The sequence below is a fragment of the Parambassis ranga genome, chromosome 22, assembly GCF_900634625.1.
Source record: "Parambassis ranga chromosome 22, fParRan2.1, whole genome shotgun sequence".
Classification (NCBI taxonomy): domain Eukaryota; kingdom Metazoa; phylum Chordata; class Actinopteri; family Ambassidae; genus Parambassis; species Parambassis ranga.
In genome coordinates this window covers 6321584-6346843 of record NC_041042.1, presented here as the reverse complement: position 1 = coordinate 6346843, position 25260 = coordinate 6321584, and the positions used below count along the sequence as shown (strand labels likewise).

The following is a 25260-nucleotide window of genomic DNA, read 5'->3' as shown; positions in this document are numbered from 1 at the left end:
TAGGTGATACAGCTTATAACAATTGCCATTTTCATCCTTTTGGCCCTTATGACTAGGTTTCAGTTTCAATATGATTTTTTTAAATAAATAATTTTGTTATTGTTTTTTAGATTTTTATAAGCAGCGTACCTTGAATGGTTTTGTAGTGTTCAAAACAAAATAATAAAATACCATAAAATAAAACACAAAAAAAGTACAAATATAACGAAATAAAATAAAATAAAATAAAATAATGAGAAAATGTAAAATTATGGACAAAAAAAGATAGCATGACACGTACAAACCCCAGTTGGTGTTCACTGCCTTCAATGAGTCGCTAGAGGGCGCTCGCAAATTATTGCTGTGAAGCACTGACTGGGCCTCCGTGCCAGTCAGTGTACAACAACGACAATTTGTCAAGTTAGCGTAGATACAGGAAAAGGATTCTCCCACATAGCGCGTTTCCAATTTGGTTGGTATGGCTATTTAAAGGATTTCTCGTGGCCGTGTGTTAAAATGATTATTACAGAGTATAATAGTAAATATGTGATTTAACTACCTTTATCGACATATATAATGCTGTGCAAAGAAAATGAAAATCTCTAACTTCACCGGTTTTATTTTGAAAATCTACATCGGAAGTGGGTCGCTTATTGTGGCTGGCTTGAGACGGGTAGCTTTGGGATAGGCCATAACAACCAGCCATCAAGGCGTTGTGCTACTATGGGGAAATACCGAACCGAACCGACAATAAAGATGGTTTGGGTTTAGTTTTTAGTTGAGTTGAATGCTGAAAATTTGCCGGAAAGTCAGCGCAAGTGGAAAATATTGCATTTGGGGGGATTAATGTGGACATTGACGTCGAGCCGTACGTAATGAGCAGAGTTGGAAAAAGAAGGTGTTGAGCATTTTTTCTCCCTCTACCAGAGACAAGTTGGATCGGAGTACAGACTAAACTACGAGCTGATACGAAGATAAATAATGCCCACTGACTTCTTCACTTTCTGGTAAATATCTTTTAACGCTGGCTTTTCAACAGTTGCATCGCATCCTCCTCGAAGTAAAATTGCCGTTTCCGATGAGAGGTAAAGTCAAAGCGAACCAGCACGGATAGCTAGCCTCTTAGGATATGCTACTAATTACAGGGCTGTGGTGAATACGACTCCTCTCGCTGGGCTGTTGCCAAATATTTGGACATAACTTCCCATTTTTTTTATCAGCTGTGTACAAAACAATCCACTTATGTGTTTTTGCTCTTTTGTGCACTTAGAACCGAGGCTTCCGCTGGGCAGCTTTTAGCTCACGGAGCAACAATAGCTCCGTGATAACGATATGCTAACAAAGCCTTTGGAAATGATTTCTTTATTAAAGAAAGGAATTCCTGTTGTTTTTAATGAGTATAGATCGATAGTAAAGTTCAGAATGATTGTGTATTCTTACTTTGCGGATCGACCTACATGTTGCTGGTTATTGCTTCTGTGTCAAACAGTTGTTGATAGGCTGTGCTATGGCAACATTATAGACAGGTATTGAGATCTGAATTTGCAGATTATGATTTATTGGTGTGTTAAATTCATATAATCACTTATAGCTGTCGGATCATAACCAGTACATTTGTTGAGGTTGCTGTAGATTTGCAAGCAATCGTGCAGATATCCTGTTTTGTACAGAGTATACATTAATTCAGCTCCAAAATAATCTTTAATATATTTCTACTTCAACCTCTAACAGTGCATACAGTGTTTGTTGGTGTCAGCATCTCTTTAAGTGCTGGGGAGCCATATGCAGGCTGTGATAATCCTATGGTAATCTCACTGAAATTGAGGGTAGACTCAGCACACAGTTAACCTTCTGAAAAGCAACCTGTGAGTGTCCTTTTGTCCTATCATTTGCACTGCGATCTTCACCACTTCTCATTTTACCAGGTTAAGTATTTGTGTCAGTGCTCCAGGGCTGTATAATGACATGTAATTATCGAAGGTACATCCTCAGAAGTCCATGACTGGCACGAAAGGCAAAGAGCTTGCAAGTACCTGCCACAGAGTAAGTGAATGAGTCGGACCTTGGCCTGAGTGCTGTTTACCCTGCCCATTTGGATGGAGAACACAACAACAAGCCTTGACATCTCACTTAAAACAGGCGCTCATTCTTTCCTGGGTTTCCATTCAATCTTTAAAGATTCACTATCAAGCTGAGTTTGTATAGTCAGCAGTGAGTTCACACTTAACATGTCTTTATTGAAAAGATGGTCGTGGTTTTCACCAAAAAGAAAATGCCTTGGTGCTGTACAGACAACATGGATGTTCTGTGTATTGTGGCCTACAGAGTAAAATGTGATCAGCTGACAGTTAAATGTCAAATATGCAACACCGTGGTTTATATTGTTGGTTGACACAGGCTAATCCAGAGGCTGCTCACCATGAGTCATCACTGTGGTGACTTTTGTTTCCTCTATCTGTTTCTGACATTTCGGTGTGTTGTCTGCTTTCTAGCCAGTTCTGATTCCTTTAGTTTCATGTGGCTCCCCTGGTAGAGTCAGTAATCAGCTGAACGGTAAGATGCAGTGTTAAACTGATTTACCTGATTGGCAGAAACATTGCCGAGGTAAACAGCCCTCTCTGTCCATGTGTTTGGTCTCTCGGGTTATAATTTCAGACAGAATATGACTATTATCTTAGCGGGAGCTGTTTACTCTGTGTCCCAGCCACCAAATTCCATATCTTGCTGTGGGATGTGTGCAGACAATCAATACTGTGGAGGTCACTTTGTGCTCGAAAGTTCTGGTTTCTGCTCACTGCTGCATTGCTTATCATGACCTCTTTAGAGCACCTCTGATTGTATCAGATATCCAAAGAGTCTATAATTACTGTCCGCAAGCTGTATTTCTGTATAGCTTGGCCAGCAAAGCACATAATGGCCAACTCTTCCTATTTTAACAGGGCTTGGGATTTATTCTCCAAGGCCAGCATTTTCCTTTTGTCATGAGTTTAAAAAGTAAACCATCTATTCCTTTCTGTGAGCAGCATGGCCACCTCATAACCATACCAGAAATTAAAATGCACATTTAAAAAAAAAAAATCAAATGAAGAGGTTTGATGTATAAAGAGCACCGTAGAGCTGCTCTGTAATTGCAGACAGGAAAGTGTTTGGGGGAAGAAGTTCAGTTCAGTTCAGCTCTTCAGAATGTTGGAGTCTGTGAACATAATTTTATTCAGGATTCACAGTAGGACCAGTATGGTACACAACAGAAAGGTTTCTTTGATCTGTTTGAGCATAGCTGTGTCTGTATGTGTGTGATAAACTGTTATATAATTACCAGAAAGGAAAGAAATCAAAGTTTCTCAATCATCTGCTACATTGCCCAAGTAATTGACACATTACTTCTGATCGCTGAATTCTTGTCAAGCCCTTCTAGCTTCATTACAGCTGCCACTTTGATTTCAAATATTGGTTTGTGTGTTCCAGTGGATGAGCTTTGGTAAAAAGCTGCACTGAAATAATAATAATAATAATAAGTACGTGGTGCTGAATTTTGAGGTTCCGTACAGGGAAAAAAAACCCTTACCTCTTTGTTTTTCTCTAACCATGATGAGGCAATCCACATAAATGATTGATCAAGCACCCTGTGACTGTCATTTGAATAATACATTGGACCTGTTCATGTGCCAAGTATTTTTGAATAGTAATGTTGGGTGCAAGGCTGGGCTTCTGTCTTATAAACATTTCTTTTAAGTAGCTGGTTTGAAATAATATAAAATGATCAGATGACTAAGGGAAGGTGAGTGGTTTAAAAGAGTGCAGATGTCTGTGTGTGTGTGTGTACAGAGATATAGGTGGGGGCAGGGAGTGTCTTCTGTCACCTCTCATTAGAGACGCATAGTCCAGCTCAACCAGCGTCTGCCTTCCCCCTCTGTCTGTGGCACTGCCCTCCTTTGCTCCCAGCCGGAGCACAACAGAGCAGCACACTGTTTCAGTCTAAACTGCCAAAAAGTGTCCTAATGTTGGGCCTCGTAGAGATCATGGCAGAAATGCTTCCTACTGAACAATGTGAGTTAAATGTCTAGTAATACCTGTCCTAAACTATGCTTTTAGGATTCTGCACTGCAGCTAAAGTTAAATTTGGTTCACTCGTTTGAATGACTTGAAGCCGCCCTGCTTGGAAGTCGGTGTATTGTTCAGCTGATGTGTTTGTTGCTTTATTTCATCGTGCCTCTGTTGTGCTCCTTTGAGGACCCCCACCACTGCCGCCTTTTGTAAACAAGACAGTATATATCTCAAGGGCTTCCTACTCTCTCCTACATATTCAAATTCAATTTCTAATTTTGTCCAAATGAATTCCCTGTGAAGAGGGGGCTTATTTAAAGCAGTCTAATGAAATAAAGATCAACCAACATTTTTATTGGAGTTCTCCAGTATGACTGCTTGGTGACTGTGTGTGTGAAGTAAGAGGCCGTGGTTTTCCACTGAACCCTTGGGAGGCTTTGGAGTGCAGCTCTACAGGGGCAGACACAATGATTTATTAGTACGGTAGGCAGGAAAAACTAGCAGGCTGAGATAAAACAGATCTCCTATGACACTCTAGTTCTCAGTCTGGTCTCACACAGAAAAAAGACTCAATGTGTATATTTAGGTTCAACAGTTGCTATATTAAGATATTTAAGGGTCCACAGTGACAATTACATCCTTAAGCCTCTTAATATTGTTTTAAAGGGCTGTATTTATGCAAAGTTGCCTTCTGCTTTGGAAAATAGTCCATGTGTCCTTCAACTTGCTTGCTTGTAGAAATGAAACAAGATGCATTGCAGTTACAATTATTTGCTTGATTAGGTGACTGTACTCTGAATTAATGAGATTTTCTGTTTTCTCTTAGATCATAGCCAGTGACAGTACAAAGAGAGGAGGAAACTTGGCTGACAAGAATAGTTTCGGTAATGACTTACTAGAGCTGCTTGAAGCTGCTCCACTCTCTGTTAATCTTGATCACATCCACCTTCCAAAATAATGTTTTGGTCACCCAGCCATATAAATGAAGAACCTCTCAATCAAATCAGACGTCTTGTCGTGTAGAATTAGTGTTACATCAGGGAACTGTGACTTGTACAAAAGGCTTGATCGGCGGTTAACAGGTTAACAGGCAAAACAGACAGAAGAGATTTAGTCTGGAGGTGCTGTTGGCATCAAAAATGTTATCTGTGGTATGAGTGTCTGTTTGCGATTAATCCAATCAAATAAATACCCAATGGATTATTTGATCAAATGGAAATGTAATAGAAACTTATTAAAAGGGAAACTACCAACTGAATCTGGCGTACTGACATCCACTGAATGAAGATGCTAAGTTTGACAACTAATGAGAATGTTGTACTAAGCTACTTGCCTCTAATTAATACTGACTGATGAGGTTGAAGTGTTGTCACTAACACTGCAATATGACTATACCCTTCTTCAATATTAATACAACCTAAACTAGAAAAACATCCAAATTATTCATTGGACTGCAAATGTCTGAACTGCCGAATGGTTTGTGCTGGGCTGTACCTTCTTATGAAAATCACCTTCCATCTGCATTAGATTTGTAGTTGACTGTCAGTTTTCTGAGGGGAGGAAGAGGAAGTCTTTGTTAACTGAGGTCATTGTTGATGATTACAGATAGAAGCCTGAACACACACACTTCAGATGAAGACTGAAAAACTCAATACAATTTCAGCGTTTCAAGTCTGTGAAATAGCTTAGACAGCAATGATTCATCATTGCGCTGAAATCAATGTGGCTGAAACACTTTGATAGATTGTAATAGATGTCCCTCTGTTCAGCCTCTTTAACACTAGCGCCTCTGGCCATTCATTATCTTTTACAGAGTCCACACTCTTAATGTTGTAATCCCTATGAAACGTTAGTCAGCAACATTTAAAATGCAATCGCTCTTTGGATAACATGTCTCTCTTTCTGTGTTTCCCCTGGCCTCTTTCATACCTCGTCCTCCAGGCATGGCGGCCTGGGCTTGGAGCTCTGAGGATTCCTCAGAGGACCTGCGCCTGACCCACGACTGACGATTGAGAGGAACACGTTGTCTGAGCAGAATGACTCAGCAAGAGGGGGGACCCCCAAATAGCAAGTGAAGAGACGTGAGGATGGGTGCCAATGGATCCAGCTATCCACACTCATGCTCCCCACGCATAGGGGGAAATGCACAGGCACAGCAGACTTTTATAGGTAGGTTAATAAAGTGTCTTACAATCAGTTGCTCAGTGACTACAGATGGCTTTGTGTTTTCTGTTAGTGACTATATGGTGACTGTTTTTTTTATTTTCTTTGTGTCGTGAACTTGATTTAATGTGCACCCCTGCTGTAAACACCTAATGGGAGTATTAGCATGACCAAAGTCGCACTTTAAATTAGATTAACCTGCTTCCATGGCAACTGATGGTGCATGAGGTGAATATTTTTGTGCCTGAGAGCTCTTAAACTGGGCCATTGACTCATATAACTGACACCAAATGCTTGCGGACTCTTCTCTTCTATGTGTCAAATATAACCTGTAGACGAGATAAGAGTTAATCTGGTGTCTATTTTTCTTGTCACATTTTTCTACAGTGTGGCAGCTGACCTAAAACTTGAAATGCCAGCACGTTGTGTTTTTCAGCATCCACAGAAAACATACATTCAGTAACGTTTGTATTAGACACTTATATTCAGGTAGTGTTTATGATTGGTTGTTAGAAAAATGTAGTTTGATTTATGTACCTTAAATCTTTTCTCACAGTCCTGACACTAACAGCGTTTGAACTGTTTTAGAGGTTAGGGTTAATAAGTCTTTTCTTAATAAGAAATGTGTTTTTCCATTTCAAAATGAGTTTTTTAGAGCCTCTACTTCAAAGTGAAAGTATTGTTCAAGAAACCAAATTATCTCGGTAGCCCCTGAGACCTCTTTGCTCTGAGCTTTGTAGCTGCTTGGTTGAGCTGGCCAGGGCCACAGATGATTCACAGTGTTAAAATGATTACTATTTGGGTCACACTGATGGATGCTGAGAGACGGGCAGGGAGCGAGGATCTCCTTGGCAAAGCTTCCTCTGACGTGCAAGTCCTGCCTCTCAAGCCAAAAAACAACTGCCCGTTAGTGTAATTGACTGGGCCCAAATATGTGAAGAGACTGAAGTTACAGACGAGTACAAAGTAGGGCAAAAATAATAATTGGTTCTTAGTCTAAAATTAAACAGAATAAAGGGATTTTTTTTTCCTTCTGGTCATGATATCTAAGTGCTTTGGTCAGGGGAGTGTGTACTGAGCAGGAGTCACCACGGGGGTGCCAGCAGCAGGTTGTGTTTCCAGTAGTCTGGCCTGCAACAGTAAACTTGTGTTGGGGTCAGGGAATTGAATGTCTCTTGGAAAAGGTCAATTTCAGTATGGAAAAATCATACATTTTGTTGATTTTTGTTGAACAGGTATTCCAGTTAATCTTACTTTATTTTGTATAATAAAAGAAAATGAAATAAGCATTATAGGGAAGTGTGCAAGTTGGGTCTGGAATGCCAAGGAAACCTTCAGATAAAACTACATGTCCAACTGGACAGAAAGGCAATGCAAAACACTCCTATGATGGTAAAGGCACTGCAGAAAGGTTTGGCTGACACAGGCATGTAAACGCCATTTCACTCTGAAGCACTGATGTGCAAGGTCTTACATGAATCACAAAAGTTAAAAAAAAGAAAAAACAGAAATAAAGCAGATCTGGAAATCTACCATGAACTGCTTAAAGTAATACAAGCTGAAGCACTGTTCCCTCACTGACGATCTGTGGATAAATCTCAAACATGCTGTGTGAGCTTTGCAAGACAGACTAAAAATATCTCAAACTTGAAGTGATCTGCAGAAAATTTCCCAATCAAGAACAGAAAGTCTGTAGCTGGCTGAGAAAAGTGTTAGCAAGCTGTGATATTTGCCAAAAAGAGGTTACTCTCTCTTTTTTTACCACAGTTACTGTTCAGCTCAATAAAAATACTGCATTCAGTAAAATGTTGTGTTTCCTAGGATTTCTAAGATTTGTATGCAGCTGTATCTATGATAATCTTATAATCCCTTTTTGTCTTAATAATTACTTTCAGTGTTTTTATGTTTATTGATTTTAAACACAAACTGTTTTTAAACTAACCTCCATGTGTTTATATTTCAGGGACCTCGTCCTACTCTCAGCAGGGATATGGCTGGGAGTCAAAGCTATACAGCCTGGAGCACAGCCATGAACGTCCCACAGACAGGAAGAAGAAGAGCCTTGGTCTGGCGACTCTCAAACGGAGGTTTATCAAAAGGAGGAAGTCCAGCCGCTCAGCTGATCATGCACGGCAGATGCGTGAGCTTTTATCAGGGTGGGATGTCCGCGACACAAACGCCCTGGTGGAGGAGTATGAGGGAACAGCAGCCCTCAAGGAGCTGAGCTTCCAGGCCAGCCTAGCACGGGCAGAGGCTCCCAACTTGCAGCGGGACCTGGCTGCCCTTTACCAGCACAAGTACTGCACTGATGTGGACCTCATCTTCCAAGGTACCTGTTTTCCAGCTCACCGAGCCATCCTGGCTGCCCGCTGCCCCTTTTTCAAGACCCTGCTTTCCTCATCTCCTGGTTATGGTGCAGAGGTTCTCATGGACATTGAAACTGCTGGCATTGATGTCCCCATGTTCTCTGCCCTGCTTCACTACTTGTACACTGGGGAATTTGGAGTGGGTGGAGCTGAAGATAGCAGGCTGCAGAATGTGGATGTACTAGTGCAGCTAAGTGAGGAGTTTGGGACACCTAATTCTCTGGAGGCAGATATGAAGGGCTTGTTTGACTACATGTGCTACTATGATGCTCTGCTGAGCTTCTCGTCAGATTCTGAGATGACAGAGAGCGGTAATGAGAGAGGGGCTGTTGCTGCTGCACCAACAGGGAGCACAGGAGGCAGCGGGGGTCCTGGGACTCCAGATGAGGACCTTAGGGCTCACAAAGCCATCCTCTCAGCCCGTTCTCCTTTCTTTCGGAACCTTTTGCAAAGACGTATTCGCACAGGAGAGGAAATGACAGAACGCACTTTGCAGACACCCACTCGCATTGTGTTGGATGAGTCCATAATCCCACGGAAATATGTGCAGGTCATTCTACACTGCATGTACACAGATGTAGTTGAGCTCGGGCTGGTCCTACGTGGCAGCCCCTCAGCAGGAAGTCTTGGTGAGGTGCAAGCCCTTGTGTCAGGGGGCCGTGGCGCCAGCACACGCACAGAGGAGGCCATGGAGCTGTACCATATTGCTCTGTTCTTGGAGTTCAGCATGCTTGCTCAAGGTAAGTCATAATCACCAAAAATCTCGTATTCAAATAACAATAAAAACATATGTTTTAGAAATGTTTTTCTATACTTAATGTATAAACTGGGCACATTAGATTTGGCCTTTACTAGAAATGTATGTGTTATTATTTCTGTAAATTTGTTTTATCCACTGGCTCTGCTTTTTCAGCATAGTCTGCTTCACCACTGTTCTTACTGTGGATTCTTTCATTCCTTAATAATTCCTTCCTTCCTGTCCACTGACTACACAACTGCTGCCAAGGTGTCTACCACAAATTGCTTAAACCCCTTAACACCAACTGTGATAATGTGGTCAAATAACCTTGATCATGAATTTCAATGGTAATTTGCCTGTTCAGTCTGTCACATTTATAGTGTCTGTTTCTGTGGACTCAATAATATGAACTGGATTTTGTCATAATTGACTACGTAGATTAGTTTTGTGAATTAATTTCTTGCAAGACTCTGGCCTGCTTAAATCTCTCCCTCCATTCATTCATAAAATTTGCCTTATACTTGGTGTCTGGATATGTTACACCGTACAAATGTGCTTCGCTGAGGGCTATGGCTGTTAGAGCTCCGGCTGGCAGTGACAGATTGATATAGGCTGGAGGGTTTGTTCACGTCTCTGAGGGCAGACGGTTTACTGTCTGATACACGCACTTCATCTAAGCTTCTGTTAACACTTCATCATGGTCCATCTTTACTCAGGTTACGCTCTCTTTTTTTTGAGTCTTGCTGCTGTTTTAATGACCCTAGTAACAGGTTAAAGCCATGCTTAGACATGAATCAGTCACCTTATCTCCTGCACACACTTCACACTGACATAAGTGAACACTGTGCAGTTAGCAACACATCTAACAAAGCTTCCCTTCTCAGTAGAATAAACGAAGTGAAGCAATTGATTTTACTTGCACAGAGAAGCACTGCATTTAGCCTGCCTGTTATGGCTGTGTAGATTCAGAGAAGTTGTATGACTCAACAAATTTCTTTTCTTTCAAGTTACATTTACTATTATATCTTGTAACCAACTTATCTTTCATACAAAGAAGATGATAGGACATGGTTGGACAAATATTGCGACAGTGATATGAGATGCATTTAGTGATTTAAGCATACATTTTCAAAGGCAATATTTTATTCCATTCAAAATACTTTGTTACAGTTATATTTAGCCTGCTCAATAATACTGTGTAAAACATCTTACTGCAGTTTTTTCCACAGTAAAAGCCCTTGAGTGTTACCTTGAGATTATCTGTGGTGGAGGATTTTACTCTGAAGCAAGCAGCTGAAAACACCATTTACTCAGGTTTTTCTAGCTCCTGTTTTAGTTAGCTTTAAAAAAGCTTTCTTCATTGCAGGCATACACTGTATATGTACCAGTTTGTAGATATTGCAGTGCTTTGCACAATATTTTGGTGTAAATTCATGTTGAAAGATTGATACAGGCCTTCATGATGCAATCCTGATGGGTGTTGCTCTTTAAACTTTAAAACAACAAAATATTGAAAACAGAACCAAGCACACTAGAGGTCTTCACAATAATCAGTCCTCTGTAGCAGCTGCTGTGTTGACTGAAGAGTTGAGGATCAGTCAAACTTTTTCAGACCTGTGCAGTAATCTGAATTGCACTGTACGCTAACCATTCACACAGCTGTTTAGACACCGCCTCCCACTTTCGGTCTTAGGGTGTCATTCCAGGGTCATTCTTAAGCCAACCAGCAGACAATTGGTGTTATCTTCACACACCATCATGTCCTTTTTCTCTCCCAGCCCCCCTCTCAACAAGCCCCTACTCCAGGGTATTTTTATCCCCTCTGCTCCCTCTCTGTTCTGCACAGCTCTAATCAGTTCCCATGAAACCTCAATGTGGAATGTGGTGAGATGGTTGAGGTTGACCTTGTGTCATTTTAGTCTCTGTGACTGTGATGTATCCTCCTGTTATTACCCTTTTTTGAGATCCCTTTTTTTTGCTCAAATCACCCTGGCATCCATGGGTTAATTATGAAACAAGAACATGGTTCATTCCAATACTTCAGACCATAGTTGCTGCCTCATGTCTTCAGGAGGCAGCAGAGAAGCTTATGTCATGGGTATCATACAGCAAAAGACCCCCAACCACCACCACCCCTCCCCCATTACGTGCCCCTTGACTGGTATCCTTAGGCAAAATTAAGTTTTGGCCCATGAAGGTTTTGTAGAACCCTCTGTCATTGTTCTTTATTAATTCTCACAATGGGCATCCCTTTATGACTACATCTCACTCAAATGATAGCCAGTATTAAAAGCCTTATTAATTTTTCAAGTGCGCCACAGAGATGATAGCCAGTTTATGTGGTTAGAGCTTAGTAGCTTCCCCCCCTGACTTTGTGCTTGCTGACTGACAAGTTCTTTTAGTGGCCTATCTTGTGTTTTGACTGAAGTCCCAGTTCTTGAGTGATCATCAGACATGATTTACATACACAGGCTTGTTTACAGCTGTTGAGTGCAGCTGATATTTTAAGTGGCTTTGGAAACTCCAAGTCCAAAGACTGCATAAACGCAGAGTTTCAAATAATAACAGCAAGACAAAACGCATATGTCCTTCAAAGTTAGTGTAGTGTGCAGCCGACTGTTGCTGCGCCTGCTGTTGTGTTGATATTCTTGTCAGACGGCTAAGCTCCAGTGAATGTGGTGTGCCCCCTGTGGAGAGAAGGGGAGGAGGGTTAGTATTAGATATAATGCTGATTCTAATCTCCACCTCATAATAAAAGTGCTGCGTTTTAAAAGACTAGCTGTCGCTGTGAATTCTAATGGATTGACACAGACAGAGCTGTTAGCTTATCCTGTGCCTTTGGATCCAAGTGGGGGAATCGTCTGCTTTTGTGGATGTATGCCTGGTGTCTGCTTTCATGAGAGGGCAAAGATGCAGAGGTGAAAGACTCGAGTGAAGCTGAAGCTTTTTTTACAAGACAGACAGCACTGGGACCAGTGAGAGACACAGATGTTGAGAATCCATTCCCGCTTTAAGTCTGTTTATAGCACAGATAAAAAAGGCAAAGTGCCTTGTTCCACATTTCAGCTACATCTGTCTTCTGAACGATGCAGGATTTCCACCCTCAGTTGAAAACGCACTGGGCGTCTGCTCTTTATTCGTCTGACTTTAACTCAAGCTATTAGGTTTAGAAGGGGAAGTGCACAGCAACACTGCATGCATATCGGATGCTAACTGTCTGTGTTGTTCTCATCTCGAACATTTTTTCATAGCTCTAGGATGGATTTCAAAAGCAACAGCTCCCAAGTCCAGTGTCCAATTTCCCTGAGTATATCTTCAAAGCAATGTATTTGGGCCGGAAGGGCAGCTTAGATTTTCAGTTTAAGATAAGATTTTCCCAGAGGAGCACTGCTACTGGCCCAGCCATGAGCTGATGGACGGGACAGGCTGGAATGAGGAAGTTGGCAAGCTTTTATTTCAGTTGTGAGAGCAGCTTTGACTCGCCGTCTGGTTTTATCTCTTGGATGGTAATATTGTATTTATCAGAGACAGACCTTGAATAAGAACCTCATTGGTTAGGGACTGCCATAGATTGCCATGCATGTGTTGTGGGCTATCTGAGTTGATGTTTAGTTGGTTTAGGTACATTTTTGATTTATGCGCACATGTGTGTACACATTGCAAAGTGTCCGTGTTCAGGCAGTGGCAGCCCATTTCCTCAGGCTGCTGTGTTTACTTATCACGGTTAAGAGAAGGCAGTTTGAGACTGAAACACATCAAGGTATCAAAGGCATTTCTGTGGGTTGGTGTGTTACAGAGTAAAGCCACTGCCTGCTGTTCTGGTATGTGCTCTGATTTAGGAAACACAGCATGGAGGATGTGGGGGCTACTACAGGGAGACTCCCTGGGTCAGTCAATACAAGTCAAAACTACTGCTGATTTGGCAGTGGCTTGATGGTTGTTTGTTTTTACTTTCTCTTTTTTCCTTAACACTGTTAGCTTTCATATTTCTGGCTTAGCAGATAATAATAATACATCTGTGCCTGTGAGAGACTTGATTAAAAAATAAATGCGTGTCAACTTCTTGTCTGTCTCTTGTGTCTCACAGGCTGTGAAGACATTGTTGTTGAAAGCTTGTCTCTGGACTCTCTCGTCCCCATTCTGAAGTGGAGCTCCCAGCCATATGGCTCCAAGTGGGTCCACCGGCAGGCCATGCACTTCCTCTGCGAGGAGTTCAGTCAGGTTGTCACCTCAGATGTTCTCTATGAGCTCAGCAAAGAACACCTCCTCAGCGCAATTCAGTCTGACTACCTACAGGTAAGGAAACATCACCTATCAATCTGTTGCCATCTGGTATGACGCCTCACATCGTGCATTTCAAGTAAAAGATGCCTGACTTGTTCACAGTAATTTGTTTCATAAAAATACAGTAAACAGAAATGTGCAAAGATGCACTCACAACTACACACTGTACACCAGTGTACCACATGCACACACTGAGTCTCCAGAGTTTCCAGGGTTGATAAACACAATTCCCTAAAGGGAAATACCTTCAAACTTAGAACCTAATCAAAGCTGAGCTGTCATCTGCGCAGCCAAACAACTCGGGCATTGGACCAGATGGTTGAGGTGATGTGTTGTAATCCAACTACACAAACAAAACAAGCAGACCTGAGCTTTGCTCGTACACTGCCTGAACATATTGCATTTTCACCTTATCCTCATTTAACAGCTTTCCAGCACTGTTCTCAACAATATCTAACCTTGTCCTAATAATGCGTCTGTGCCTTTCTCCTTCTGCCCTATATCCCTCTCTCTCTCTCTCTCTCTCCCTGTACCTTGGTCTCATTCACAGGCGAGTGAACAGGACATTCTCAAGTATGTTGTTAAGTGGGGCGAGCAGCAGCTTATTAAGAGGATGGCAGACAGGGGTAAGATAATACACTCTATAATTACCATCAGAGCAGCCCCCCTAATTGCTCTGAGGAAATTGCCCACTTTTCAGAGCCTCCAAAATGCACTTAAAAGCAAAAAGTAGTCAAACTTTACCCTGTAAATGAAGGCAACAGGAAGTGGCTTTATACTCATTAGTCATGTCTATGTGTGCACTGACCTAATGATGTGCAGTAGTCTGTATGTAGTAGTAGTAGTACTGTATGTCATTAGTCATCATTGTATGGCCTTTGCAGTCTGCTTATGAAAAAAACACATCCATCCACCATGCAATATTTACCCCTTATTTATTAAAGTGAACTTATCCAAACACTTTGCACTAATAGCCAGCAGGTTGACTTAAAAGTATAATCATCGTTGCAGAATTGGTCACAGTCTTGTGCATTGTATTAAAAGCTGCCAATGGCTGTACCTGTCCTCGTTTATCCAGAGCCCAACCTGTTGAGCGGCACAGCCCACAGCGTAAACAAGAGGGGAGTAAAAAGAAGAGACCTGGATGTGGAGGAGCTGAAGGAGATCCTGTCTCCTCTCCTGCCGTTCATCCGAACTGAGCACATCTTACCTCCCAACAGTGACGTCCTTGCTGATGCGGTCAGTACTCCTTTCTCGTCTTCCCTGTTTGTATCTGACTGCGTATCTTGAGTCATTTTGACCTTCATAGACTGAGTATTGATCTGCATTCTTTACACTCGTCACAGCTTAAAAGGGGTCTGATAAGCACCCCTCCTTCAGACATGCTGCCCACAGCTGAGGGGGGGAAAGCCAATGCCTGGTTACGACAGAAAAACGCAGGCATCTATGTGCGTCCTCGCCTCTTCTCTCCTTATGTGGAGGAGGCTAAGGTGAGGCTCATTCATTTATGATTAATAGAGCTTATACAGACAGTCCAGGCGAACCATTAGGCATTTGAGGAATTTGTGGACCTGTTTATGGGTGAGACGTGCTAAAACTAGCCATGCCCAGATTTTGCTGTGAATACTCTGTCCATTTGCAAACTTTCCTAATATCTTAAAGGCCTTGTCAGGGCCATGAATATTAATGAACATATCCATAGATCAGAGAGTCATTATTAAATGAAGTGTCAATCAAGTGGAACTCATTAGCAAAATGTTCTCTGTGTCCTTGAATTTCACATTTTTTTTTTTTACATGTACTCAGTCTGTGCTCGATGAAATGATGGTGGAGCAGACAGACCTGGTGCGTTTGCGGCTTGTACGCATGTCCAATGTCCCAGACACGCTCTATATGGTCAACAATGCTGTGCCTCAGTGCTGTCACATGATTAACCACCAGCAAATGGCAGGCAACTTGAACACGGCACCATCAGTTGTGGCCAATGAAATTCCAGGTAGGAGAGTCATCCAAGAAACTGCACTGTTAAATGAAATGACAATTTATAAAATCAATAATCCTAATCTGTTAATTCATGTGTTTGTATTCACTTTTCAGTACCTCAGCTGACAGTGGTAAAGGAGATGATCCGCAGGCTTCATGAACTGCGACACACAGAGCAGGTCCAGAGAGCTTATGCCCTCAACTGTGGTGAAGGAGCCACTGTGAGCTACGAACTGCAGCTGCGGGTGCTGAGGGAGTTCGGTCTGGCAGATGGAGCTACTGAGTTACTGCAGGTTAGCAGAAAGTATAGAGTTTGTCCGAGTTAGAAAGAAGTCATGTAGTAGATTTAGACCTAAACAACCAAAAACCTTCAGAAAAAAAGAAATGGAGGTTTTAACATGAGGGGAAAAAATAAGGTTTGCTTTGTCTGTTTATTTTGTGATAAATGGATTTATTTAGCTCCTGTTTTGTGTTTTTACAGAATCCATACAAGTTCTTCCCAGATGAACGCTTTGGAGATGAGAGTCCGATTCTGGCCCTGCGCCAGGTGGGTCGATGTCGGGTAAACAGCAGCCCAGCTATGGATAGCATGTTCACAGAGCTGGAAGGAGTAGCAGGCTTCCACCCTCCACTACCTCCTCCACCTCCCCCATACCATCCCCCTGCCACACCCAGTCACACCCAGCTCAAGGGTGCTTGGCGACCTCGTGTGCCCATGCCGACCCCCACTCGCTCCTTCTCCTACCCCTGCAACCGCACCCTGATTCAGCGCCATGCAGCCACCAAGCATGGCAGCTCAGACTACTCGTCTGCGCCCAGGCCTCATCCCCCAGACTGCACCAACCCGCAGGCCATGGGCCGAGGTTTGCTTTCAGACCAGCAAGCGGTGAGTGTGTGTGTGACTTACTAGTGTCCTTGTGCTATGGTTTTGGTTATTCAAATGTCACTTCAGGGTTTGGGAATCTTGACTATCAGGTAATGCTGCACATTTGTTTTATCATTTCTTCTGCTTTCCAATGCAGATGAGCATGGAGCCTGTTATGAGGGAGTTTATGCCCGACATCGCTCTGGGCGTCTCAGTCATGTCCCTAAGGGAACAGCACATGGCAGAGATGGATAGGGAGGGCCCTCACAGCCCCATGGGTCCCTCAGGCCACCATCTGCCCCATGGGCCCTGCCCCTCTGCCCGTCTCAACCACGGTCACGGTCCTGGACATGGCCATTCTTGCAAGAGACATGCTCCTGAACCCAAACTGGAGGCTCAGGCTGAGTTCCCTGACCTGTATGACTTCTCCTGTCGACCTGCAACCCCAACCTCCACTCACCCCCTGCCCTCCTTTGCGGGACCAGACCTCTACAGCCACAGCTGCAACCCCTCCAGCTCCTATCCTCCCCCTTATGTTTCTGACTCTCAGTCCCAGGGTCACATGCAGGGACGGACTGCCCCAGACCCACTACGACTGGATGTCCTCAGTATAACCTCTCAGAGGCATGATGGAGTCCTTGCCAGCCCCTCTGGGGCTCAGCCTAGAATGGGACATATCCCAAAGGGGCGATCAAACGAAACCGACCTGACTCATGGTTTAGGCCATTTACGGTCCCCCAGTGGAAATATGGACAGCTATGAGGAGAGGCACATAGGACCCAGAGATGGGCCAGAAGAAATGGTTCTAGCAGGAGAATCATCTGGCCCAGGGCCCCTCCAGCAGCCTCACAGGAACAGTGTCAGTGAGGAGATTGTCAGAGATCGCAGGTCACCCAGCAAGCCTGACTACCCTTATAAGAAATCTGCACTTTAACCCCAGTTCAGGACCAGGGGTTGAGTTAAGAAAAGGGAAAAAGTGATGAGTGGCTGTCCTTCATAATGGATGGCAAAGCACTAAATGTGTGTCTGCATGTATGTGTGTGTGTTTGAGAGGAGCAAGAAAAAGGGGTGGTCGATGGTTGCTATTTATAGTCTGTCCTTTTGTCCTACCTCTATCACACTGCTATCCATCACACAGTCAGAGTATGGAAAGAATGAGAGCTGTAGGTTGGCTGTTGATGCAAGTCTGTATAGTCCTGCTGGTTTAGAGGATTACTCAGCCTCCTCTAGCATCAACTGGTCTCTAGGGTTTGTTAAGAAACAGGTTAGCTCTGTGCTGTGTGAAATGTGCATAAGGAGGTCACAACACTTTATGAAGCTCAGTGACAAACTGGTGGCTGAACAAAAGCTATATAGGTTGGCTCTGTTGTCTCTTGCATGGAATAGGAAGGTCACAGGATAAAAATCTCAGTTTACACAGTTAAACAATGGCACACAGTCTGGGTCGGAGTATTGTAATAAAATTGTATGTAAATATGTCCGACAGTATTCTTTTCCTCCCATGACATTTCCATTTTTTTCCTATAGCATACCCATAGCAACCCATCTGACTAGATCCCCCTCCTGGCACTGGTTCTGCACTGCTGATGAGTTATGGGCCAAGGATTGGTCACACAAAGCAAGAACGGGATCTGACACAAACGGAGTGTAATAATTGTGTCAGAGCCAGAGGCCTGGTAATTTCTGGTGGTGGTGGGGAGGGGGGCAAAGGGGTAGGAGGATCATGGGCAGGTACATTACTGAGATACAGTGAAAAATATAGGGGGTGCCATGGCAACTGATGTACGGTAATCATACGTAGTGCTGGGGATTTGTTGGTTTTGCAGCTGGAGCAGGTGTGTGTCTGTGTGTGTGTGTCCGTGTGAAAGGATAACTTTGATACACACAGGTGTTTAGACAATCTCAGTACTGTACACTCCCATCTTTGGTCAGGTCTGTTTGTACATATCAAGTCTGAGGTGATTAGTCTTTGGCACAGAGTATGGTGGTCAGTGTGTTAAGAGTTCCCTCTCATTCTGTTTAGCATCACATAATCAAATCTGAAGCCTTAACTAGTGCTTGGAATATTCAGTTGTAGCTATACAATTAAGTATGATGTCACTATATTGCAACCCACGTTGATAGCTTTTTTGACTGTTGACACTGCAGTTTTTCTGGGTGGTAGAGGTGGATCCCACTAACACCAAAAGATAGAAACCACATATATACATCAGGCCTCCATCTCACCGCCTCATGGGAGATTGTGGATGTGCATAGCCAGTGTTGACACTGTTAAATATACTGTTAAAGAGCCGCAGCAGCTGTAGCTCCAAAACCCCTGCAAGTACATGCATAAAAGCCCACAGCTGGCAAACAACCTCACATAGAAGTATCATTGCACTGTAAGAGCCGTCTGTTAATAGCAGAAGGGAAGATGAACAAATGACTCGAACAAAAGGAATCTTATATTGATGAAAAGTTGGCGATTGCTGGCTCATATCTCCAATGGAAATTGTATATAATGAATTAAGTTCCACACATTCTGATGAGTTTTTAACAGTTTCTATCACATTTTAGTGGTCGTTGAAGGTCTGTGTTTTTACTGTAGTGGACGACACTGTGTATTTGTCTTTGTCATGAAATTTCACTAAGAATGTGTGGTATAAAAACATAAAGATTGTCTCAGAATCTTTTTTTGTGTTTTAAATGTTATGCATTTAGACCCACTTGTTCAATATTGTAGGTGGTGTGGATAACCATGTCTGTAGCGATGTTTTCCTCTATTTTCTTCCTTTACTCTCAAAGTAACAGGAATATGTAGACGATCTGAAGATATTAGCTCTCTGCTTAGCACTGATGGAGTCGCCAAGCAGAAAAATCATTTTTCCATCTAGGTTGCTTCATGGGGAAAAAATGCAAAACACCAGATTCCTCCTCATGTTCATGTTGGGTAGTTGTTTTATTTTCCAGGACAATGTTCCATTGAGTAAAAATCCTTGTTTTGCTCTTTGCTGTAGAGAAGTCAGTGCCTTCCCCTGCCTGCGGCTGGGCTTTTATTGGAGAAGTGACTTTGATGTCTATGCAAGCTCTTTTCTACCAGCTTACCAGCCTGCATCAAGTAGTTCTTTAAATCTCATGTAGCTTGTTTTGTGTACATAGTGTTATTTAGCACCTTTTTAAAATTGAACCATTTGAAATGTGTGATTGCTTGTGTTGAATTGTAACAGGTACATTGTACTTGTATGGTATCATAGAAACCATGTTTGTAGATTGATATTAAGTTGCATTTAGTTTCACTGAATCTATTTTTCTACTGTCACCTCAGAAGGTGCATAACAGTGGTCAACTTGGGCATCCTCAAAATAAACTGGTTTGATATTATGGAAATTAATTTGATCTCAGAAGGGGTCGTTTGTTCAACAGAAATGTGATCATTTTATTTGGAACATTAATCTACACTCACATTGTAACAGTGATATTCCTTTCTTGACAGAAATGCTAATGTCTTAACAGGAAACCAACAGAGTCTCTTAGAATGTAAACACAATGACTTCGCTGTGGCTGCATCACATTCAAACAACTTCAAAGCATCCAGTGCTCAGATACATTATGTTTTTGCTCATAAATGTGCAATTTCTGTCAATGTTTCAAGTAAACTATCATGAGCAACAAATGTAAGGCATCATCATTACAACATCTGGAAATCAATGGTTTTTTTTAACCACACGTTCAAGTTTAATGATCGAGCAGAAAAGACTTTATTCAAAAGCAAAAAGCTGCATATGATGGTGGCAGCATGGCCTTCTGTTACTGATAACTTGCGTTGGTTCTCCGTCTTTTTCTGGCCCGCAGCTCCTCAAAGAACTGATGTACAGCTTCGACTGTGACTGTCTAAAATCAACATGGAAGGCACAGGGTTAAATTTGAGTTAAAAAAAAAAAAAAAAAAAAAAAAAGACCAGACATGATTCACATGGACATCCATTTCTCACCTTTCCTTCAGAAGCACACTGGGATAAGAATGCACTGATTGAGGTCATCAGCTCGTTGTAACCTGAGGGAAGAACACATGATTAATTGGTGTCAGCCACTCACCACTGGATGACATTTCACTTCATGACTACACAGAAACATAGATGACCCTACATCCTTCTCCATGCTCACCATAAACGACCTCCAGCTGCTGTACACGGTCCATCGAGCTTATCAGTGTCATCAGAGGGTGCTGCCCAAACGGCTCATCCAAGCCTTTCTTCTCATAAGCCAGAACAGTGTCAGACTGGTCCATAAGAAACTGCACCTCAGCAGCCACGTAGGCCCTCTGTGTACCACAGCAACACACAGGGGACAAAGATTAATTAAAACATGCTCATGTAATACATAAACACAGAGTTAACACCTGCAAAATGGTTGCCTGGTGCCTATTGAGGAAGTCTGCATCATAATCGAGCTTAAATTTGTGGCCCACCTTGCAGTCTGTGCAGGTGCAGAGCTCAGAGCGCCAGCTGTAAGGCCAGAACACTGCTCCTTGTCTCAGCCTCTCTCGCCCTTGGGCCTGCAGCACCTTCAGTTTGCACTCCGCTGCTTTGTTTGTGGCCTTTGTCATTTCCTCATGGGTTCTTTTGCCAGGGGAACCTCTACTTGTCGATTCCTGTGATACACAGAATAAAAGATGAAGTGTGTTTCTAGGTTACATTGGCAGGATTAGAGCATGACAACACCTGGGCTTTGTAAAACATCTCCACATACAGCAATGCAGGGTAATTCTCAAGATGACTGACACGATGAGATGGCTAGGCGATGAAAATCACCAGTTTACAGTAAGCTGTTCTGTGAAGGCTGGCCAAAGCTGTCTACAGAGCAGGGGAAGCAGAGCCTCATGGGTCATTTCTCCTCTAATTACCCAGAGGAGGGGAGAGCAGGATAACAGGAGCAGGAGTCTGCTCTCTGGGTGTAATCTGCTTATTACCCTCCAGCCCCACATAGTGGCAGATACTGGCATTGGAAAATTACAGCTGGAATATTTGTTCCTACTTAACTCTACATGAAGTCAGGGGTACAGCTGTGGAATATACACATAAACAAGAAAACCACTAGCAAAAGTCAACTATAAAAAAGGAGACAGCTGTCACCATGGATACAGACATATAACTAAATGTGCAAAGCAAAAACTAATATCCACAAAGTGGTATGCAATACTCATGAAAATATAGAATGGATACAATGACTTTGGAATAAATGGATACTTTCTTAATGTATTTGTAGAATTCATATTAACACACAAAGCCAACTCTCCAATCATACAACCACCAAGACCCTTCAACCTCTCTACCAGCCTGGCCACATGGCATGAATTCAGCCAGCCTGTACAGATGTGGGGAGGTTCTCTCTGGTTTTAGTTGCGCTTCTTTGAAGTGGGGTTGAATGAGGTACTTATCCATCACCACGCTCCCTGCCTGAAGCAAGGCTAAAGAATTGACGTCATATATAAATACAGTATATGCTTAATCTGATTTTTTTTTGGTCGCTAAAATACATTATGCTGCTGAGCCGGTCTACAGCAGTTCATTGCTTCTCTACACTGCTACATTTCTTCATACAAACCAACTTAAAAGAAATTAAACTATCCCTTTAATATGCCAACATTTCAAGTTGTTCCTCACCTCCTGCTTCATGTGTTCATAACTGGTGGATGGTTCCTCTTCTTTACTTTGACAGGGCTTGCACTCTTCTTTCTCAACATCAACCTCCTGCTCCTCCTCCTCCTCCTCAGGATGACAGACACTGACCACAGGTGGCACTGAAAGGAGAAAACACATTTGAATGTGAATTTGACTGCTCAACATGTGTTTGTGACAAACACTTACCAGCAAAGTGAGCGGCGTACGTCCACAAGAATGGAGCCTTGATCATGCAGGCCTCACATATCATCTCCTACAGCTCCTCAGGTTCGACCACAGTGCAGCCCAAGTGCTGTTAAACACAAATATAATGAAGACTTACAGAAGTGATCAAATGTAAAAGCAGTATGAAAAGAAGTTGTCATAAATCCATGCAGCCTCACCCTGCTGTGAAACCAGTCCTCACAGACAACACACTGAATCATCTCATCATCCACCTGTTAAAAATAAACATGTTTATGTAGTCAGAGAAATCACAAAACATCCATGATATGTGAATTTCTTGAGAGCAACACAAGGAATACCTTGTCATCTGTGTCTGGGTATGGTCGGTCACATGTGCAGTAGCAGCCATTGAAGTTGTGATTGTACTGATTTCTGATGTTTTTTTCCTCTTTGGCCTATGGAACAGGAATGAATGTAAATCAGAAGACACAGGAAAGAGCAGGCAAATGAAGGGGTGGAGATTCAAATAACTCACAGGGGTTAGTTGGCACTGGAAATCCCCAAACTTGCTATTTCCACAATCACAGCGGAAGTTTCTGCAAGGAAAACATAAAGAAAATAAAATCCAAGGACGAGATGATAAACTAAGTACAGTCAGTCAGTCTTTGTCTTACCTTTTGGTATACAGTTCAAATATATCATGTCCATCATGACATTTGTTGGCACAGGCCAGACAAACCCCAGCAGGCTCTGCAGTACTGGGAGTGCAAGTGCTGCAGGCAAACACTGCCTGTCTCTTCACATAGCTCTGCAACAACAAACACATTAGGCATTATTTATATGAGACACTGTAGGAATGATCTTACATTCCCTCATATAACATTTCTGCAAAAACTGCACTGATTTCATTGTTAAGAACAACCACGCAAAGGATGATTATTATTATTAACACATAAACTACATCCAGATAGCGTGCACAGTCACAGTCAATACACAAAGGGAAATGTTCACAATGTTCACATTTTAGACAGGGAGGAAAGGTGGTATGAAAGAGGAGTCAAGGAAGCCATCTATGTTAAGCTGGAAAAACATTCCCTTAACAGAGGTGGTGGCCTCAGACATCATCTTTCTACCACATACAATGCAGTGATTCCATCCATTCCCAGGAAGTTTGCACATACTCACAGTAAGAACAAAGGGCTGTCAACCAGTCCCCCTCCGGCAGTTTCATAGCCGTTAGCCAGTCGTTAGACACACCTGGCCCAGTCAGCCAGAACATCACAGGTAAGTATGGAAACATTTAGTGCTATTGTTTATTTAAGTTTTACCCAGACCCACCCACTGAGGTCTGCAACCACATATAAACCATGTTTCCCCACCAAACAGTTAGAACTGATGAAGCTGCTTGGATGAGCAGCGAAACGTCTTCAAGAAAACTCTACAAGTCCAGACGCCTTGCTTCAATCTTCTCTACGTATGATGACCTGGACGACTGAGAATCTTCATCAACACACAAAGGGAAAATACTACAAGAGCACAGGGACCGCACACCGAGGCGAAGCCTGCAGGGATGCCGTGCCTGGAGCACGTCTTACCCGGGAATAAGAGCAGTTCTCTGGGTCGCTTCCCGCAAGCACACACAAAACCTTCTCGAGCTCTTCTTCGTTGACAACCACGTCGTCGACAGCATCTTCTTTATTTTCTGCCATTCTGGAAATAATAGGAGCACGCAAACAAACAATCGAAAACCGGAAGGCGAACACAACAGCACTGTTGACAAATGACTGTTCCGGGCGGGAGTTTGGGCAGAGACCACGTGGAGGAAGTGACGCAAATAGGGAATCAGAGCAAGAAACAGCATCAGCTGTTATTCTTAAACAACTTAACAATACTACTGTTCTCATGTGATTATCACTGATTTCATTAGGTTTGTTTACTTTACTTTTCACTACTTTCAAATAACACATAAGTTATAAGATGTAGACATTTAATTTAAATGTTTTTACATTTATGTTTTGTTTTGCAAATTGCAATGATCCTTTTTCAACAAGTTTTTAACAAAGTGGTGCACGAAAGGGGGTAGAATTTGCCCACAGTGTATTACTGTCCTATGAAAAGTTTTAAAAACAAAATGTATGTAAAATTAAGCTTATTCAACAAAAAAATATTCAATTTGCTCACATATAGACAAGGTTATGGCCAAATTAAACAGAAAAATTACTCTCGGAGGACAAAAATGTCCCGAACAATGCATAAAGGTTAATCGTCATTTTGTTTGTTTGTTTGTTTTAAGTTTAGCCAAACTTTTTCAAATCTGTACTGTGTGGATCCTTTTTTGAGCAAATCAATTGTTTGTTTATTTATAGCCTTATGTTTAATTGGACGTTATTCCTGAAAAACCACCGTATGTTGCGGTATTGTCCAGTGGATGGCGCCACTGCGACGTGTTTCTCTGTTCGGCCTGTATATTCATTGTTTCGCAGACAGAGCAGCCTATTGCACGACTGGGCTGTCATTGTACGAGCTGCAACCGGTCTCCAGTTTATCACGCAGCCTGCAGCTGGTTTGTTTACACAGTCACAAAAATGGTGCACTGATTCACACTTTGTTTTAACCCTCTGCATGTACAGAAGTGAGGGCTGACGGCCAGTCCAGCACGCTGCAGGGAGCACGCTGAACTTCTCACGCAAGGTTGTTCAGAGGGGCTGACGGAAACGTAGTCAAACTACATAAGACGTCATCCACGTGTCAGAGGCAAACCAAGGATTTATCTATTATCATTTATTGTTAATAAATCACAAATACTGCTGAAACAATGCCCCTTGCTGTGGTTGGATATACTTTATTTTAGGGCTGGGGTTGGAACAAAATAAAATTAGGCGTTTAATCATCATTCTATCGTGTTTTAAAGTCAGTGTCTGATCTACCCATAATGTTTTAGCAATGTGCAATGCGTTAATCGCTGATAAAGGCAAACCGGTATGTCAAAAAAAAAAAAGACTCGCTGTGATTC

At 42.5% G+C, this 25260-nt stretch overlaps 1 protein-coding gene and 1 pseudogene across 2 annotated transcripts; one reads left to right on the top strand and one right to left on the bottom strand.

The window, feature by feature from the left end:
- Positions 1-646: 646 nt before the first annotated feature.
- Positions 647-19793, top strand: btbd7 (BTB (POZ) domain containing 7). Of its 2 annotated transcripts, XM_028395123.1 has the most exons (12): positions 647-986; positions 4850-4907; positions 5965-6192; positions 8150-9292; positions 13379-13587; positions 14126-14201; positions 14654-14814; positions 14922-15065; positions 15382-15571; positions 15673-15851; positions 16040-16444; positions 16581-19793. In XM_028395123.1, the coding sequence occupies exons 3-12, from the start codon at positions 6111-6113 to the stop codon at positions 17355-17357; spliced, it is 3366 nt and encodes a 1121-aa protein (XP_028250924.1). In that variant the 5' UTR covers positions 647-986; positions 4850-4907; positions 5965-6110; the 3' UTR covers positions 17358-19793. The 2 variants fall into 2 exon arrangements, with proteins under 2 accessions (XP_028250924.1, XP_028250925.1); XM_028395124.1 differs by lacking the exon at positions 4850-4907.
- Positions 19794-19813: 20 nt separating this feature from the next.
- LOC114427223 (putative E3 ubiquitin-protein ligase UBR7) lies at positions 19814-24032 on the bottom strand (annotated as a pseudogene).
- Positions 24033-25260: the final 1228 nt, after the last annotated feature.

Excerpts from the sequence above, each read along its gene's own strand:
- btbd7 (XM_028395124.1), top strand. The coding sequence starts at position 6,111 with ATGGGTGCCAATGGATCCAGCTATCCACACTCATGCTCCCCACGCATA. Across the intron at positions 9,293-13,378 it reads GTTCAGCATGCTTGCTCAAG|GCTGTGAAGACATTGTTGTT; the intron begins GTAAGTCATAAT and ends TGTGTCTCACAG. Across the intron at positions 15,066-15,381 it reads CTTATGTGGAGGAGGCTAAG|TCTGTGCTCGATGAAATGAT; the intron begins GTGAGGCTCATT and ends ACATGTACTCAG.